Source organism: Moschus berezovskii, chromosome 10 (genome assembly GCF_049115385.1).
Source record: "Moschus berezovskii isolate FMDL1 chromosome 10, NW_MosBer_1.0, whole genome shotgun sequence".
Lineage (NCBI taxonomy): Eukaryota > Metazoa > Chordata > Mammalia > Artiodactyla > Moschidae > Moschus > Moschus berezovskii.
In genome coordinates, this window is record NC_142469.1 from 17,418,354 (window position 1) to 17,437,241 (window position 18,888).

At 44.4% G+C, this 18,888-nt stretch overlaps 1 protein-coding gene across 2 annotated transcripts in view; it reads left to right on the plus strand.

Moving 5' to 3' along the window:
* CD109 (CD109 molecule) overlaps positions 1 to 18,888 on the plus strand; it is a 164,194-nt gene that overhangs the window by 24,053 nt on the left and 121,253 nt on the right. Inside the window, exons 1-2 of one of the 2 annotated variants that reach the window (XM_055433779.2) lie at positions 370 to 671; positions 1,964 to 2,136. In XM_055433779.2, coding sequence (XP_055289754.2) covers positions 598 to 671; positions 1,964 to 2,136 — 247 coding nt within the window. In that variant the 5' untranslated portion in view covers positions 370 to 597. Of the gene's footprint in view, positions 1 to 369; positions 672 to 1,963; positions 2,137 to 18,888 lie in introns of those variants that run through there. The other variant, XM_055433780.2, reaches the window with a different exon arrangement.

Here is an 18,888-nt window from a genome sequence, read left to right on the forward strand (position 1 = left end):
TTAAACCGAGAAACCCACATTTTCCTGGAGAGGCAAACAGTATACGTGACTTTTTGTTTCAAGCGGGGAGAAAAGTTTTCTCCCGGGCTTATTGATTCATATACATCCAACGGCTACCAGAAAATACACCCCTGTTTGGCGTGTGTTTGCCATTTTCTCTCAGATCCTGACTCACAGTCTGGAGGACAGTGACTGGTTTTTCCCACCTCCCAGGGCGGCCGTGCATTTTCTCCGCACAAGGAGGGGCCTGTTTACGCCCCCCGGGCACCGCCGGCGGAGCGCTCGTGTAAACAGCCCGCGGAGCCGGGGGGCGGAGCGGGGCGGCCGCGCCAGCTCGGGCGGGCCTCGCGCCTCCCGCCTCCAGCCCGGGTCTGCGGTGTCGGCCGGGGCGCCGAGGAGCGCCGCGCCGATGCGGCGGGAGGGGTGGAGCCGCCGCGCCCCGGCCCGGCTTGGAGCCCTCGCCCGGCCGGCGGGCGCGCCCAGCGCTCACTGCTGAGCCGGGAGTCTGGGCGCAGCCGGGAGGCGGTGGCAGGCCACACCCCGCGCGGCCCGCGTATTTCCTCGGGAGCCCGCGGCCGCCGCGCAGACAGCGCCGAGATGCTGGGCCCCCGGCTCCTGACCGCCGCCCGCCTCTTCTGCGTGTGGAGCGCGGCGCTGGCCGCCGTCCCCGGGTAGGAGCGCGGGGCGCGCGGGGCGGGCGGGGAGCGGGGGTCCGCAGCCGGACCTCGGCCTGGAGATTTGAGCCTGCATCGCTTCAGCTCGGTCCTCCCGGGGACAGTTAACTTTCTCCACCCACGAGGTTGTTTAAGCGTCTCCGGCCAGGACTGCTTTCTGAAGACTTTTTATTTTCAGTCCACGCTCCCTCTGAGCTTGTTTCGACTTTTTGCGCCCCCCCCCCCCCCCGTAATGTGCCTTCTTTTAAAGACATGCATGCATATTTTTTCTAAACAAGCTGTCTCATCTTTAGCAATGATAAGGTGTGGCCGAGGTGGTTAAGTATGGGTTCAGGTGCAGACTTTGTAGGAAGATAACCCGTGAGACACTTAAGTAATGGAATACACTTCCTTCCCCCTCAGAGGGTTTTGCCCTGTAGCCCTAATCCCTGGTTTGGGCAGAGAAAGTGCTCTTCTAGCAATTTTTTGTGCTCTGATCCACCTGGAAATGTCACCGCCGACAGTTTAGTTTCAGATGGTATATTTTAATCAGTGATGTTGATTAGATGATATTTTCTTGGGTAGATGCCCAAACATAAAGGTTTGAATAAGAAACAAGCAAAATCCATGTGTGTGTGTCTCTGTGTGTGTGTATTTAAGCCAAGAAAAAATAATTACCCTGGGATGATGTCTTCTATAAAGTTTAGAGGCTTGTACTTTGCCAATAACTTCTACATGTCTCAGTGTAAGCTATCCTGTGCTATTTGAGGTTTATAAAATGGAAATACTAACACAGGCCATCCTCTAGCAGTGCATGCATTACTGCATTAAAATTGATTTATGGGAATGTACAACATGATAAATATAATTAACACTGTTGTATGTTATAAATGAACGTTATGAAGTGAGTAAATCCTTAGTGTTCTGATCACAAGGAAAAAATAAGTATTTTTTCTATTTCTTTAATTTCTTATGTGAGGTGATGATTGTTCACTGAATTTATTGTGATAATCATCTCATAACATGTGTAAGTCAAATTGTTATCTGTACACCTTAAACTTGTACAGTGCTGTATGTCAGTTTTATCTCAATAAAACAGGACAAAGATTGATTTAAGGGAATGATTGTTTTTCCAACAGGCTTTCAGTGCAGTTGCTAAGTGGAGCAGTGGGGCCACATTAATTGAAACAGTTACAGTTGAGACTGTATAGGGAATCTATCTCACCATCTGTGAAATTTGAGGATCTCAAAAGAATGAAGATGTGAGGATAAGAAACTTCATTTTTCTCTTGTTGTTGGAAACTCTCTAGGCCCAGGTTTCTGGTGACAGTCCCTGGGATCATCAGGCCGGGAGGAAATGTGACCATTGGGGTGGAGCTTCTGGAACACAGCCCCTCACAGGTCACCGTGAAGGCGGAACTGATGAAGACGGCAGCGAACCGCACGGTCTCTGTCCTGGAAGCAGAAGGAGTCTTTGAAAAAGGTAAGATACACAGCAGAGCTCCTTCTGCGGTAATAATTGTTGTTCAGTTGCTCAGTGATGTCTGACTCTTTGCGACCCCATGTACTGCAGCATGCTGGGCTTCCCTGCCCTTCACTATCTCCCACAGTTTGCTCAAACTCAGGTCCATTGAGTTGGTGATGCCATCCAACCATCTCATCCTCTGCTGTCCCCTTCTCCTGCCTTCAGTCTTTCCCAGCATCAGGGTCTTTTCCTTTGAGTCGGCTCTTCGCATCAGGTGGCCAAAGTATCGGAGCTTCAGCTTCAGCAGCAGTCCTTCCAATGAGTGTCAGAATTGATTTCCTTTAGGATTGACTGGTTTGATCTCCTTGCTGTCAAAGGGACTCTCAAGAGTCTTCTCCAACACCACAGTTCAAAAGCATCAATTCTTTGGCATTTGGCATTCTTTATGGTCCAAATCTCACATCTGTATATCTGCATTAATAATTGGAGTTGCTAATAAAGCCATGTGCTAGTTAGGGTCATGAAGAAGCCCCACATTTTCAGTGGCTTACACAATACACTTTTGTTTTTTACGCATGTAGAGTCCAAAGTGATGTTCCTGGGATGCTCTTCTAGGGGGAGGTTCTGAGGCCCAGGTTCCTTCCTCTTTGTGGCTCTGTCATCATCAGTATGTGGCTTCCAAGTCTGCAGGGCAGGAACGTGGAGTTCTTCCTGTGGGAGGTCCTTGTGGGCCAGGCCTGGACATGGCTCATATCACCCCTCCTCTTGTGACCACGCTGAGCTTCACAGGAGTCTAGGACAGTGTGTGCCCAGAAGAGGGAATGGGCATAGTTAAAGGTCTGACACAAGACCATATTTGCATATGGTTTATATAAACCATGTGTAACCATATGTCTTTATTGGGTACAGAGGATTTTACTAAGTAGGCCCATGGGAAGTAGAAGAACTGTAGTTAAAATCTAGTTTTATAGAATATGTTTTAATTTTTTAAGTGACAAGAAAAAAAAAAGAAAAATAATGTAAAAGTCGGAGCCATTTGTAAAAGAACCCACATCTTTTATTTTAAATTTGGGTTCTAACTAGGCCCAGGATTAAATTGGGTCAATGAATATCTTCTTTTTCAATACTAAGGGCAAAATAATTTTGAGGGGTAAATAGTTAAATATATAAATTCAATTTTCCACAATGAAACGAACACTTAATTTTTTCTAATTAAAAGAGTAATATATGCCCAGTGCTGGTAACCTGGCAAACACTGTAAGTAAAGAAAATAAACCAAAATCACCTGTATTCCTACCATCCACCTGTAAACACTGTTAACTAGAAGCATGATTACAGGTTTAGTCATAGGCCAGAAACTGAGGCATAAATTCCTATAATGTTGAGAGTTGTCTTTTAAGAGGATAATTTAAGGGCACAGAATGAAGGGTGGGTGAGATTCCACAGTATCTCATTATATAAATGTTTACCCTTTACCAGCAGAGAGAAATTAATACCATCATGAAGTAAGATAAAATCAGTTTACCTGCATTTGAGATTCTTTCTGCATTGGGAAGTTGACTGACTGGGTAGGTAAATTTGGAGCTGGAAGAGGTGATGCGTGCAGGGGCCAGGTCACTTGGTGTTTTGCAGTAGGAAAGACAGGAAAGTGGAAGGCCTTGTCCCTGGAGAGGAAATGTTAGTGCTTAAGAGACAAGATTGAGTCTTAGCACTAGCTGTGTGATCTTAGGCCGGTTACTTAAATGCTCTTAGCCTCAGTGTCCTCATGTATAAAATGGGGATAGTGTAAAGTTAAAATCAGTATCTAGTACCTGTTAGACACTCAGTAAACAAGAGCTCGGAGAAGGCAATGGCAAGCCACTCCAGTACTATTGCCTAGAAAGTCCCATGGATGGAGGAACCTGGTAGGCTGCAGTCCATGGGGTCGCTAAGGGTCGGACATGACTGAGCGACTTCACTTTTCACTTTCACACATTGGAGAAGGAAATGGCAACCCACTCCAGTGTTCTTGCCTGGAGAATCCCAGGGACGGGGGAGCCTGGTGGGCTTCCGTCTATGGGGTCACACAGAGTCGGACACGACTGAAGTGACTTAGCAGCAGCGGCAAACAAGAGCTGTGAATATTGTGAGTAGAAATACTATTGAAGAAGAAGATGCCAGAAGCATCATTTCATATTTACATGGGGGCCAATCTCTTCTTGCATTATTGAATATTTATTCTGAAAATGGATGAAATCTTGGCCTTAGGATAATGGCTAAAGAAAATACTGAAATACCAAGTCACAGCAGGCAACACAAGGCTAAAGAGAGGCAGACAACACTATGCTGGGAGCTTAATGGGTAAATAAAAGAGAAAATGCACTACTTTCAGGGGCTGTTTCATTGAAAATACCATTGCAAGCATGCTCCCTCTTTCAAAGGAGAATGTTAACTTTGTTATCAGGGGTTGTGAGTCATTGCTCTCAGAACAGATGCTTCCTGTAAGGTTAGGACTTAAGGATCAAGACATTTCTCCCTCTCTGTCTTCACATCCTTTGCTTTATCTGATTTCTCCAGTTGTAACAATATGTAGATCAAGAAGGACTTTCTAAATTAATGGGGCCTGAATCTTCCTAGGATTCTTTTTATTCCTTGCAATCTAAACACAAGCAATTAAATACATTTTAGGCCTGCTTATTTCATCATTTTCTCATGGAGGCCTCCAAGAGGTTACTGCCAAGAAAAGATTGAGCTTCCCTGGTGGCTCAGATGGTAAACAATCGGCCTACAATGAAGGAGATACGGGTTTGATCCCTGAGTTGGAAAGATAACCTTGGAGAAGGGAATGGCTCCCCTCTCCAGCATTTTTGCCTGGAGAATCCCATGGACAGAGGAGCCTGGCGGGTTGCAGTCCCCATGGGGTCCCAAAGAGTTATACACAATTGAGTGACTAACACTTTCACTTTCACCTTCTAGCAGAGATGGGTAAGGAGGGGGACTGTTTCTGAGTGGCTGTTTCTAGCAGTTGGGCTGTTCTTAGAAATTTCTTGGGTAGGGCAGTGTTTCACCTTAAGAAGAATGCATTTGAATCGCAGCATATACCTTAATGGGCTTCCCAGGTGGTGCTAGTCCTAAAGAACCCACCTGCCTACGCGGGAGATGATGGTTTGATCCCTGGGTTGGGAAGATCCCCTGGAGGAGGGGGCTGTGGCAACCCACTCCAGTATTCTTGCCTGGAGAATCCCATGGACAGGAGCCTGGTGGGTTACAGTCCATGGGGTCACAAAGAGTCGGACACAACTGAGTGACTCAGCACAGCACAAACCTTAAAAAGTCAGAAAAGTATGGCTTGTTCTCAAGGAAAAGCTCACTTATTTGTTTGGCAGTTATGGGGAGAATTTTGTTTACATTTTCATCCTTGAGGCCAGTAGCATGGACTACATTACCGTTAGTTTATTCATTTGTAAATATATCAGTTTTTTATTTATAGGGGATCAATTATGTTTATGTATTTATTTTTTGGTGAACAACAGCCCTTGAGAAAAAAGTGCTTCTAATAAACTTTGAGGAGTTCTAAGAGAACAGACATGGAAGTGTACTTGTTATTACAACCACCACCATCATCATCATTTCTATGGTGAGTGGTATAAAACAACTAGTTGAGTAAATATAATTGATAAAATTCAGTGGGAAGTAGTTACCAGAGGAGAGAAGATGGAGCAGCTATGGAGGTTTGAAATCAAATCAGACTATCTGTTGGTTGGAGAGTGAGTCTGTCCCCTTATTTCTTACCTTCCGGCCTTTTACCTCTTCCTCTATTGTGTTGTTGCCCAGGAGTTTCACAGCAAATCAAGAAAAAAAAATGTTAAGAACATTTGAATTCACATGTCATAAATGAGAACCAACTCTTTTTTTTTTTTTTTTGTGGTTGTACCTTGTTTTTATTTCTATAATAATTTCTATAATAATTAGCATTGTTGAGCAGTTTTTCAAACACCTGTTGGCCATCTGTATGTCTCCTGTGAAAAGTGTCGGTTGAGGTCCTCTGCCCGCTTTTTTGATTTGCTTTTTGATGTTGAATTGTATGAGCTGCTTCTATGTTTTGGATATCAGCCCTTTGTTGGTCATATCATTTGCAAACATTTTCTCCCATTCAGTAAGTTGTCCTTCCATTTTGTCATTGTTTCCCTTTGCTGTACAAAAGCTTTTATGTTTACTTAGGTCCCATTTGTCTTCGCTTTTATTTCTTTTGCCTTAGAAGACAGTCAATAAAATACTGCTACGATTTATGTCAAAGCATGTTCTGCCTGTATTTTCTTCTAAGAGCTTTATAGTTTCTGGTCTTGGCTTTAGATCTTTTATGCATTTTGAATTTATCATTTTTTATGGTGTGAAGAAATATTCTAATCTCATTCTTTTACATGTAGCTGTCCAGTTTTCATAGCACCATTTGTTGAAGAGACTGTCTTTTCTCCATCATATATCGTTACCTTCTTTGTTGTAGGTTAATTGACCATAGGTTGTGGGTTTATTTCTGGACTCTGTATCCTGTTCCATTGATCAATGTGTCTGATTTTATGCTGCTGCTGCTGCTGCTGCTACTGCTAAGTCACTTCAGTCGTGACCGACTCTATGTGACCTCACAGACGGATTTTATGCTAGTACTTTGCTATTCAGATTACTATAGATTTTAGGTACAGTCTGAAATCTGGGTGTGTGATACCTCCAGCTTTGGAGAACCAACTCTTAAAGCATGTAAAGTAATTGAATTATTTTTGATGTCCTTAAAAACCGTAATTTCTATTTTATTTCCCGTTCTCTTTTTACAGTATGAAATGTTCATTTGTAAACTTTAATTGTTTTTCCTGAATAAGATTTACCTCAAATAATGAAGAATATACCCTTTTCCTCCACTAATGAATTGTCACTGGTTTCACATACCCCTGATAAAAGATTAAAAAAAAACGTAAGGAATCTCCATACTGTTTTCCATTAGTGGCTGCTCCAGTTTACTTCCCATCAGAAGTGTAGGAGAGCTCTGTTTTCTCCACACCGTCTCCAGCATTTATTGTCTGTAGACTTTTTGACAGCACAGGGAACTCTGCTCAATATTCTGCAATAACCTAAATGGGAAAAGAATTTGAAAAAGAATAGATACCTGTATATGTATAACCAAATCACTTTGCTATACACCTGAAACTAACATAACATTGCTTATAAATGATACTTCAATATAAAATAAAATTAAAAACAAATTAATAAAATTTATTTTCTGTCCCTCTTCCCCCAAAAAAAAGAGGAAAGAAAAAAAAAAAACTACTAAACAGAAAATCTTGACTAAACAGAAAAACTTGAGTTGAGTGCTCAGGAGGGCATCTCCTGGCCTGGAGGCACTGCTTATTTAATTACGACACCGAGCCTGCTTCCATCTTCCCACGGAAGGGTTCGGGTGAGGTGGACTCTATGTGTACGTCTGTATCCTTTAATAACTTGCCTTGTCTTCTTGCCCTAAAATCTTGGAGAGTTAATGGGATGTTTATCTCCTATTTTTTAAGGATGACATATTCTTCTTTGTCTTCTCCCATCGACTCTGGGCTTTTTTGTTTTCTATATTGATCCACTGGGATGGGAAATCAATATTTAAAATTTAAGATGTTAGCTGAAGAACTTAAAAAATCATTCAGTTCAGTTTGGATGGCTTTCTGGTGGAAACAAAGCTCCCGAACTTACATTTCATGGCTGGTGGATCACAATCAGTGCCGTGGTTTTTATGAGCATAGATGAATTAGTGTGCTATGTGGGCAGGTCTCCTAGGGAAGGTTTTCACAGGCAGTGTGCCAGTAGAGCTCAGCTTGAACTTGTGGCGACATGAGAATTATTTTTAAAGGGTGTGGGTTCTTCATTCACATGTCTTTGGTATTGTGTGTTACGTGTATACACAGTGCAGGACCAGAGTGTGGTCACAGTGAGCTTGAGCTCTGCAGCCAGGCTACCTGATGCCCTCCCGTCGGTGACTGTGTGTCTGTGGGCTTCGGTTTTATCATCTGAAGAGCTGTGGTTTCTGCTTTGTCCAGTTACCCAGTTATTGTGAGGAAGAAACGAGGTAAACACGTTTAGAGCACTTAAACACCGAGGACCTATTCAAGGAGCTGGTACCTGCTGTTATTGGAAGATGGTGGCAGCAATCATGTCAGAGGCAATTCTTGGTCTTATGTTGGGACGATCTTGAACTGGGAACTCTATAAAAGACACTCACTAGTAAGGGGTGGGACGGGATGTAACATATTAAGTACTGAGTTTCCTTATAGTGTGGAGATTAATGCACAATCTTAACTTCAATAACCCTAGGAGGAAGGCACTATTATCTTCATTTTAGAGATGAGAAGACTGAGGCTGAGAGAGAATAATTTTCCTGGATTAACACAGTAAATGGTATATATCGCCTGAATGTGAAGGTGATGGTTCTGTTGGTTCTGAATTTGAAGGTTTTCCACCCCCTGGAAGAACATGGGATAAGTTTTGCTTGTTCCACTTTGGAATATTGATGCAATATGGTATCAGTCTTCTGTGAAAAACATTTTTCTCGTTTGCTTGTGGTAGTTCAGAGTTGGATCTCATGAAATCTAATCTGGATCTAAGAGTTGCAAGCTGCAGTGCCAGCTCTCTCCCGATTTAGTCTGAGCTCCGTAGAATTTGGGGGAGATGAGCCAAGTCAGTCGCCTAGTTCATGGCTGAGGAGACTGAGGGGTGGTGTCTGGTGACTTGCCCAAGGTGAAATGCCTTTTGGTGGCAGAAACTGGAAACAGATCACAGGCCCCCAAATTTACATCCAGTGCTTTTTCCATTATATTCTAGGAAACTGTCCTGACATATGGGGAACTGTGTGTGACTTAGGATATATTTGCAAATGTTGCTTTATCTGATACAAACAAAATATGGCTAACTAAGAAGTTGAAAAATGCTTACCTGCATTTTTGCGTTAGTTTCGTATTTCAGCTGAAGGTGGAGTTGCTCTTTATGGACTAATGGTTCTGTGTGGGTTGGGGGCCAGGCTAGTTTTAGAAATTCTATTGCTGTGATTCTCAAAATGTGAGTCATACTTATTCAAAAAGCAGATTCATGGTCATCCTCTCAAGACATGGGTGATGTCTGGGAATCTGAACTTTATTTTGAGCAACCACCACAAGTGAGTCTCAGCTGTGCTAAAATGAGAACAACTGCACTTCAGTTAAAACGATTCTCATGGATTGTTAGCAACCAAGTACCGGGAAGCCTGAGAGTGAGAGGCAAGCCTTCGCAAGTCTGTGATGATTCAAGGCAGCGCAAGGCCCCGCCCAGACTTCCCTGTGTGCCTTTCAGGCGGCCTCCAGCCCTCAACCTTGGTGTTAATTTAATGCAATGGAAAAACATGTCTTGGCATTTGATTATGAATCGGTGATGGAGTGACGTTGAAAGTGAACAGACTGATTCTTTACACTCCAAGTTAAACACATTCTGCTCTTCTTCTTCTGACACGGAATGAGTCAGTGAGGGCTTGTGGTGGAAACAGAAATCAGATCCTGTAAGAATTTGGGCGGGGTTGCTGTTTGATCCATTATGCTGTTAAGAAGACTTTACAATGTTGGAACCCCTTGTTTTCCCAGTAATATTTCCCCCTGCTAATTTATTATTTATTGCGTTGGAGACCTGGGTTTGATCTCTGGGTTTGGAAGATCCCCTGGAGGAGGAAATGGTAACCCACTCCAGTATGCTTTCATGGAGAATTCCATGGGCAGAGGAGCCTGACAGGCTTCAGTCCATAGGGTTGCAAAGAGTTGGACAGGACTGAGTGACTGACACATGGATTATTTGCTGTATGTGAAACGAGAATGAGTGGGGCGGGCAGGGCAGAAGGAAGGAAGTTTCAGAGGTGGCAGAAGGAAAAGTGTAATATTAAAAGTGCAGAGGCTGCATTTTTTAAAAAATTTCTTATTTCTTTAGAAAGTTCAGTGTGGTTGGTTAAGTAGTGCTTCTTGTGTGTGACCCTCTGCCTGGTTCTGTTACATTTTTTTACGTGCAGAACTGTACAGATGTCCATTCATGAGCATTCCACCTCTGCTGATATATTTGGCACTTTGTGGGAACAGTTACTTCACAGATGAGAGAAGGGTGTGCCAGAGGAAAGCGCCCGCCTGGGGCTGGGAGTGGCAGGACTGAGGAGACAGAGCTTTGTGTGTATGTTTTCTGAAAAGATGTTACTCTCTGCTTTAGATGAGTGTGGGGAAACACCCTGGCGGAGAGGCCCAGCAGATAGTTTTGAAACTGTAACTAGGGAGAGAGTTGAAGGCATTGTTTTCATAGAGGCAGATCATATTCCACATGTTGGTGGGAAGGTGTGGCATGCCCAAGAGATAACGCTTATGGAAAGAACCAGCCCGGTGACTGGAGCTTGGGAGGCGGAAGAGAAGTCAGTGAAATGGCTGGACAGTGAGCAGCCAAGACAGGGATGGGTTGGAGATGCTGAAATGTCTCAGATGGCAAGGGAAGAAAAAGTACCGAGAAGGAAGTTTTTATTAACTTCCTTTTATTAACTGTGAAGTGTACTAGAAGGTCGGAGAAGAAAAGAACAGAGAGAAAGGCATTGGTGAGCCTCCAGTGAATGAATGCTTTTAAGTTGATGGTTGGGAGCAAAAGCAAGTTTTTAGTAATAAATGGGTGGTGGGGAAATGTAGAACCACTCTTCTTTTAGAAAAGTGATTGCAGTAGCCTCCTTGATTGTTTTCCCCCGCTCCCTGCTGCCCTCACTGATGGCTCTATGGGGCTTCCCAGGTGGCTCAGTGGTAAAGAATTCGCCTGCCAAAGAAGGAGACTAGGGTTCGATCCCTGGGTTGAGAAGATCCCTTGGAGTAGAAAGTGGCTACCCGCTCCAGTGTTCTTGCCTGGAAAATCCCTTGAACAGAGGAACCTGGTGGGCTTACAGTCCAAGGGGGTCACAGAGTCGGACATGACCGAGCACACATGCATGCATCCACACATATCGCCCTGGAGTCTGTTCTCAGGCTAGTGGCCAGGAAGCAGGCCAGATTTTGTCACTCCCCATCTCTGCATTAGCTTACCTCCAGCCTGCTCATGGCCTGCAAACCCTACACCATCTGTCTGATCTCATTTCACACCCGCGCGCCCCCCCCCCACCCCGCCCCGCTCTGCAGCCTCTCAGGCCTTCATGCAGGTCCTGCAGCACAGCAAGAGTGCCCCCACCTCAGGGCCCTGCACTTACTCACCTCTGGCCCCGTGATGCACTCTGCCAGACGTCTTCATGACTCAGCTGCTTCAGGTTTTGATTCAAATATCACCTTTGTAGTACACCACCGGGAAGACCAAATGTCCCTCGTGTAGAAATTTGACGGTTGAAAGGCGAGAGGTGGATTGTCTCTTTAAAAACACAGCAGAGGTGCTTCCCTGGTGGTCCAGTGGTTAAGACTCCACCTTACAATGCAAGGGACACTGGTTTGATCCCTGGTCTGGGAAGATCCCACATGAAAAGTGAAAGTGAAAATTGCACAGTGGTGTCTGACTCTTTGTGATCCCGTGGGACTGTAGCCTGCCCAGCTCCTGTGTCCATGGAATTCTCCAGGTAAGAGTACTGGAGTGGGTTGCCATTCCCTTCTCCAGGGGATCTTCCTGACCCGGGGATTGAACTCAGGTCTCCTGCATTGCAGGCAGATTCCTTACCAACTGAGCCACCAGGGAAACCCTAGTGCAGGTGAGCCTGTGTGCCACAGCTGCTGAGACCTTCGAGCCCTGGAGTCCACGCTTTATAACAGGAGAACCCCTAGCACCACAGCTGGAGGTAACCTGCGCTCAGCCTCAGAGACCTATCACAGCCCCCAATACGTAAACACATAAATATTAAAAAGACCCCCCACAGCACTGAGGTAAAGGCCAGGGGTAGATAACTTAGCATAAGAAGTGGAGTCATGGTCAGGAGCACGGGGGAGTGGGTTATAGTTAAAAGGGTACGTTTTCCTTTGATATAAGAAAGAAATAGAAGAGAGAAATGTTTTGAAGTATCAGCTTGAGATGAATAAAACTGAAATACTGCTTTAGAAAACCTTGCCATAATTACCTCTAAATTGTGCAGATCCGTCATCTCTTTATAGAAAGAGGGGATAAACGTTAAAAGTAGAGGCTCCCTGAGGAGAGAAACACAGCACTGGAGGTATTCCCTGGTGCTGCCCTAACCGGGGTCCCTGCTGGACTGTGAGCTACGGGATGCAAGAAGGGCGGATACCAGTCCTGGCCTCAGGGGAGGGTGTACAGGAGAACAGAGACGAGAGGGAGCTGTTTGTGTGAAGTGTGCCTCACCTGGGGCTTCCCAGGTGACACTAGAGGTAAAGAACCCACCTGCCAGTGCAGGAGACCTGGGTTCAGTCCCTGGGTCGATCCCCTGGAGGAGGGCATGGCAACCCACCCCAGTGTTCTTGCCTGGAGAATCCCGTGGGCCGGGGAGTCTGGCGGGCTACAGTCCATAGGGTCGCAGAGAGTCGGATACGACTGAAGCGACTTGGCACATACGCATGCCTCGTTTGAAGCTTGAGGGGATGGGTAGGGCGTTTTGTTTTCCCTGTGGTTGTAAGTGTGAGACGTGGGCTTGCGGCTCCTCACGTCCTGGTCTAGGCTAAGAGGACCTCATGCCAAAGGTGCAGTGACAGAACTGGAAGAGACGGAATGATCGTGGGTCCTCGACCGGCTGCGTCTCTTCTGCCCTCGTTCCCCTTAGGCGAATCCAGGAGTTGCCTCGCTTCCTTTGCAAGAGTGGGATTGAAGAAGCTGATCAGAAAGGATTTGGTGGAGGTGGAGGAGTAGGGAGCTGGTGGCTGGTCTGTGGGTCTCTAGTTCTGAAGAAATGATTCATGAATCAAAATCTGAAAACCAGAGAGGTTAAGTGCTTGGAAACAAACAAGGAGGGAAGTGTTTTACGAGCGCCTGGTAGCTTCTTCTGGCAGCGTGATGTTAGAAGTTTACGTTTATGAAAATGTAACAGGGAGAAATGATTTAGTATCATAAATTTAACTTTTGCTGAAATAATGTTTTAAAGCTCCTCAGGAATATAGTGAAGACAGGGCATTTACTATTTTGCGAACTCCATTCATTCATTAGGCACCAAATTGTGTACGGCACAAAATTGGTGGCATGATGTTTGGTGACTGCACAAAGTTCCGGTTCTCTCATGCTCCTCACACGGAAGCAAAGCAGGTTTCACGTCACGTGCCAACTCAGGTCGGTGGCAGAGGCCACTCGGAGTACCGCCATGTTGTTGCTTTCAAATAATGTGTGGGTTTGCTGAAGTAGAGACCAGGTGGGTTAGCTGTGTCTGCCATGCAGGGGAGCCAGGAATGTGGTGTGAATGTTGCAAGTGAGCCTGTTGGTTTGAAGATGGATGGTCATCTGGAGGGCTACATAGGGACTTGATCCGAAAACACATGGATAAGAGAAAATATGGAAGAGTGGGTGTGTCAGGATACTAACTTGGGAGTGCAGTAAGCTGCAGAGGCATGACAGGGAAGGAGCATGAGGCTTTTTGGACTGATATTTTAGAAGAACCAGTTGGGTCTGTCCCATGCAGTTTGGGAGACACAGTGGGTCCGAATGGGGACTCCTTAGACACATTGCAGTTCCTGATAGCTCATTGGTAAAGAATCTGCCTGCAATGTGGGAGACCTGGGTTTGATGCCTGGGTTGGGAAGATCCCCTGGAGAAGGGAAAGGCTACCTACTCCAGTATTCTGGCCTAGAGAATTCTGTGGACTGTATAGTCCATGAGGTCACAAAGAGTCGGACACGACTGAGCGACTTTCACTTCTTCACCAGACACATTGGAACTGGGCCCTTACACTGCTTCTTACTACCTCTGTGGCCTTGGGAAGGTCATTCATCTCATCTAGTCTCAGTTTCTTCATCTGCATAAAGGCAACAATAAAGTACCTACCTCAAACTCTGTTGTGAGGGTTAAAGGAGATGATGCCTTAGAGCCGCCCTGTCCATTTTGGGAGCCACTAGCCACATGTGGTTTTTGAGCTTGAAATGTGACTTGTGCATGTAAAGATGAGCTGTGAGTATAAAATACACACTGGATTTTGAATACTTTTAGTGCCAAAAAGTGTAGCAAAAATCGATAGTTTGTTTTGGGAATGGTGGGATAATAATTATTTCAATAGTTTGGTGGGAATATAAATTGTTAACAGCCACTGTGGAAGATGGTAGGGAGATTCCTTAAAAAACTAGGAATAAAACCACCGTATGACCCAGCAATCCCTCTCCTAGGCATATACCCTGAAGAAACCAAAATTGAAAAAGACACATGTATCCCATTGTTCACTGCAGCACTATTTACAATAGCTAGAACGTGGAAGCAACCTGGATGTCCATCAACAGATGAATGGATAAAGAAGTTATTGAACGTGTACACAATGGAATATTACTCAGACATAAAAAGGAATGCATTTGAGTCAGTTCTGATGAGGTGGATGAACCTAGAACCTATTATACAGAGTGAAGTGAATCAGAAAGAGAAAGATAAGTATTGTATTCTAATGCACATAAACAGAATCTAGAAAAATGGTGCTCAAGAATTTACTTACAGGGCAGCAGTGGAGAAACAGACATAGAGAATAGACTTATGGACCTGGGGAGAGGGGAGGAGAGGGTGAGATGTATGGAAGGAGTAACCTGGAAAATTACATTACCATATGTAAAATAGAGAGCCAAGGGGAATTTGCTGTATGGCTCAGGAAACTCAAACAGGGGCTCTGTATCAACCTAGAGGGATGGGATGGGGAGGGAGACGGGAGGGAGGTTTAAGAGGGAGGGATATATGTATACCTATGGCTGATTCATGTTGAGGTTTGACAGAAAACAGCAAAATTCTGTAAAGCAGTTATCCTTCAATAAAAAATGAATTAAAAAACTCATTTTAAAAATATTGATTACACATTTATTGGTCATATTTTGGTTATATGGGCCTTCCCAGTAGCTCACATGGTAAAGAATCTGCCCGTTTGGTACCTGGGTCAGGAAGATCCATTGGAGAAGGGAATGGCAACTCACTCCAGTATTCTTGCGTGGAGAATTCCACGGACAGAGGAGCCTGGTTGATTATAGTCCATGGGTCGCAAAGACTGAACATGACTGAGTGAATAAAATGTTGTTAAAATTAATTTCACCCTACTCTTTTTCCTTTTTTTGGTTTGTTTTAAAATTTTTTATTCTTTTCCATTTTCTGTGGTATACTGCTTTAGGACGTTCACCACGGTGCCTGGCACAGAGTAAACACTTGGGAATGTCAGCTATGTTGTACCGAGCACCTCCCAGCATGCACACTGCCCTGGTGCCTCCCTTGTGAGCGCAGGCCTGTGGCGTGAGGCCAGGTGTGTCTGTATTTTTTTTTTTAATTGCCAGGTGTCTCTGTTGATGGCTTTTTGATTCTGGCTGGAGTGGGCCTTCAGCCTCACTCCTCACCCCTTGAGGAAGGAGAATATATATCTTCCTAAAAAGAACACCGTACTATAGGGGGCAGTAAACTTTTTTCTATAAAGGGCTGATGGTCAGCACAGTAGGTTTTGCTGGCCTGTGGTCTTGGTTGCAGCTGCTTGGCCATTGTAGTATGCAAGCAGCCATAGATGGTGTGAAACAGGAGCGTGCTCGTGTGCCAACAGAAATTTATCTGTGGACCCTGAATTTGGAGTTCGTATAATTTCCGTGTGTCACAAAACATTGTTCTTTTTAAAATTTTTCCCAGCTATTTAAAATGCAAACTATTTTTAGTTCATGAACTGTACAAAAACGGGCATGGGCCAGACTTGGCCTGTGGGCTATAGATTGCTGACCTTGACATGATGAATGGCCTGTATATTTAGCAGCCCAGAGCTTGGCTTAAATGGTTTTTCATTTGTATAGCACCTAACAATTAGTTTATATTGTACCATTTTATTTATTTTTAGTGGGCTTTCATTTGACCTATTTTACACTTTATCAGTCTAAATGGAACAAAACATTGTATATGAAACTCTTATTAAGAAATTTGTAGAGCTTCTGTGGTGGCTCAGTGGTAAAGAATCCACCTGCCAATGCAGGACACGCAGGTTCGATCCCTGATCCAGGGAGATCCCACATGCTTCAGAGCAGCTAAGCCTGTGTGCCAGAGCCAGGAGCCGCAACTACTGAAGCCCTTGTGCCCTTGAGCTGGTTACTTTGCAGAAAGAGAAGCCGTTGCAACGAGAAGCCTGCGTGCCACAACTAGAGAAAAGCCTGCGCAACAGCAAAGCCCCAGTGTAGCCAATAAATAAATAAATAACTAAAATTGTAAAATTCTTTAAAAAGAAAAGAAATTTGTAAGCAAGGAGAAGCAGGAGAGAAGGAAGTATGTAAGGGACCAGAGGACATTTTTTTGTCTTGTTTTGCTTGAAGTACTTCTGTTTTCTGTCTAGAATGAGTTAGTTCACTGAGGAGTTCCTTGGCTTAAAAATGACATTAAATCATGGAGCAGGATCATATTTTAAGGTTTTGCCTTCCATAAATTTGTGGTGGAAACCCCATTTACCACTTTTTCCATTTGTAATCAAAGAAAATGCTGAATAATGAGGGTACTGATGAGAGAATATTTAATAACTTGGTAAAGAGGTCAAATTTTTTAGATAAAAAGGTGATTTCCTTAAGTTCTTTATTGTATATTACTGAACAGCAGAGAGCTGTCGAAAGTAATTTACCAGTAAATACTAAGTCAGGCACATACATGGTAGAAAAATCCTTTTTTTCCTGTAGAGAATATTTCTGGTCCTGGTTGGATTTCCAATTACACACTCTCCTTTCCTTCAACGATTTTCTGCAGAGCTGTTTGGTGAGCACAGATGTCAGAACAGGCAGCCTATGGCATAATGGAGTGTGTTTAAAAAGTTAAGGAAAGGTTAGTTTTTGAGTATGCTTATTACACGATTTAAAAATAGCTTTGACTCTATTTGTAAATCAAATGACGGCCAGCTCTCAGGCCTGTGCCAAGTGTGAAGCTTTAAAACAAGGTTTCTTTTGAGTGGTTTTGGTGGCTCTGGGAAGGCCAAAGCACTGGAGGATGTTCAGATTGACTTTCTGTGGTGGTAACACAAAAATGATCTGAGTTTTACAGAGTTATCTGCAATAACATTGAGAAGGGCTTCACAGAACAGAATGTATGTTTAGTCAGTGATTAAGAATGACATGCAGCTTTTTGGGAGGTGGTTACTATTTCCTGTGTCCGAGTCTCAGCAAAAGGCCCCAGCAAAAGGGAGAGAAAATGCTCACAACAATTTGCAGATACCATCTATTTCATCTTCAACCTGGAATCCCCAGAGAAAGATGACTATTTCTCATTGGCACTCTTACCACGCTGCTCCGAATTTTATGTTTTGCTGCTGTAAATTATTGCTAGAATGTTAGGACTTTCAAATAAGACTTACCCAGTGCCTGGGAGATTCCAAGCTGCCCTTGTAAATTTAGAGGGAAGACAGTAAGTTAAAAAAATGTCAAGTACTTCAAGTTGAGCTTTTAATAAGGACACATGGAACAAGTGAGAGGGCTTTAAGTTGGATCTCTTTGCACATTCTTCAAGTCACTTCCTGAATCCAGCAAGATTTAGGGGTAGGCAGACCTCCCTCCTTCTGCACCCCAGCTTTTGGGGGCAGCTGTGTGTTTCTTGGGTCTGTGGTGGACATGGTCACCTGTCAGAGCAGTGCGACCCAGACTTACAGTCCACCCTCTCTTCCAATTTCTCTCTGATGAGAAAATCCCTCAAAACTTTGACTCTATGAAGAGCTGCATTAAAATTTGCTGTGTGACTCAGGGAACTCAAACAGGGGCTCTGTATCAACCTAGAGGGGTGGGATGGGGAGGGAAGTTCAAGAGGGAGGGGGCACATGTGTACCTGTGACTGATTTATATTGATGTTTGACAGAAAACAACAAAATTCTGTAAAGCAATTATCTTCAGTTAAAAAGTTAATAAATTCTATGAATGGGATTTCCTGCACTTCAAATCTGGGTAGCTGGCTTTGAATTGCTGAAATGCTTGACCTCCTATTAATCAACCTGCTGGATTTATTTGGATTGTAGACTCGAAGCTGCTTTTTTATTTTCTCCTTGCTTAGTGTCATGTAGATAAAAATAAATTATTCCCTGTCCCCTGCCCCCAACACACACACACATACACTCACACACACTCACAGTCTTTAGTCTTTGTGAGTTTGCCAGTGATGGGAGGTAACTCGCTTGTCAGGCCCTGGTGGAAAGGAAGCACATTGTTTCCTTCAGTCATGGGGCTGACAAAATAGGCAACCCTGATGGTTTATCTTAAAGATGTGAAAAATCAGTGACTCTCTATAATCATGCCTACTGGTTTGCTGGGGGAAGAGCTCCTTGCAGTTTAATATTTTTGATTTTATTCCACTGTGGGACACTGTGGTGGGGTGCCATGGTCTCCCTCCCAGAATCAGAGCATCAGGGATGAAGACTTATTCTCTGAAAGCACTGGGGGATGTTGCAGCCCACTGTCTTCTAAACTGACTCCTTGGGGACTGCACCCACTAGGGACATTTGCCCTGCACCCTCCTTGGGGGAGGCCCAGCTTCCCCTCCAGCCCTACTCGGGACAGTTCTCAGGGGTCAGACTGGCTTCTGAGGGCTCCCAATGGATGTGTCTGGAGCCTGCGTTGCATCTCCTCCTCCCCCGTCCTGCCTCCACAACCCCCGCTTCTCCAGGGGCTGGTCCCAGGCGCACGCCCTGCTTTT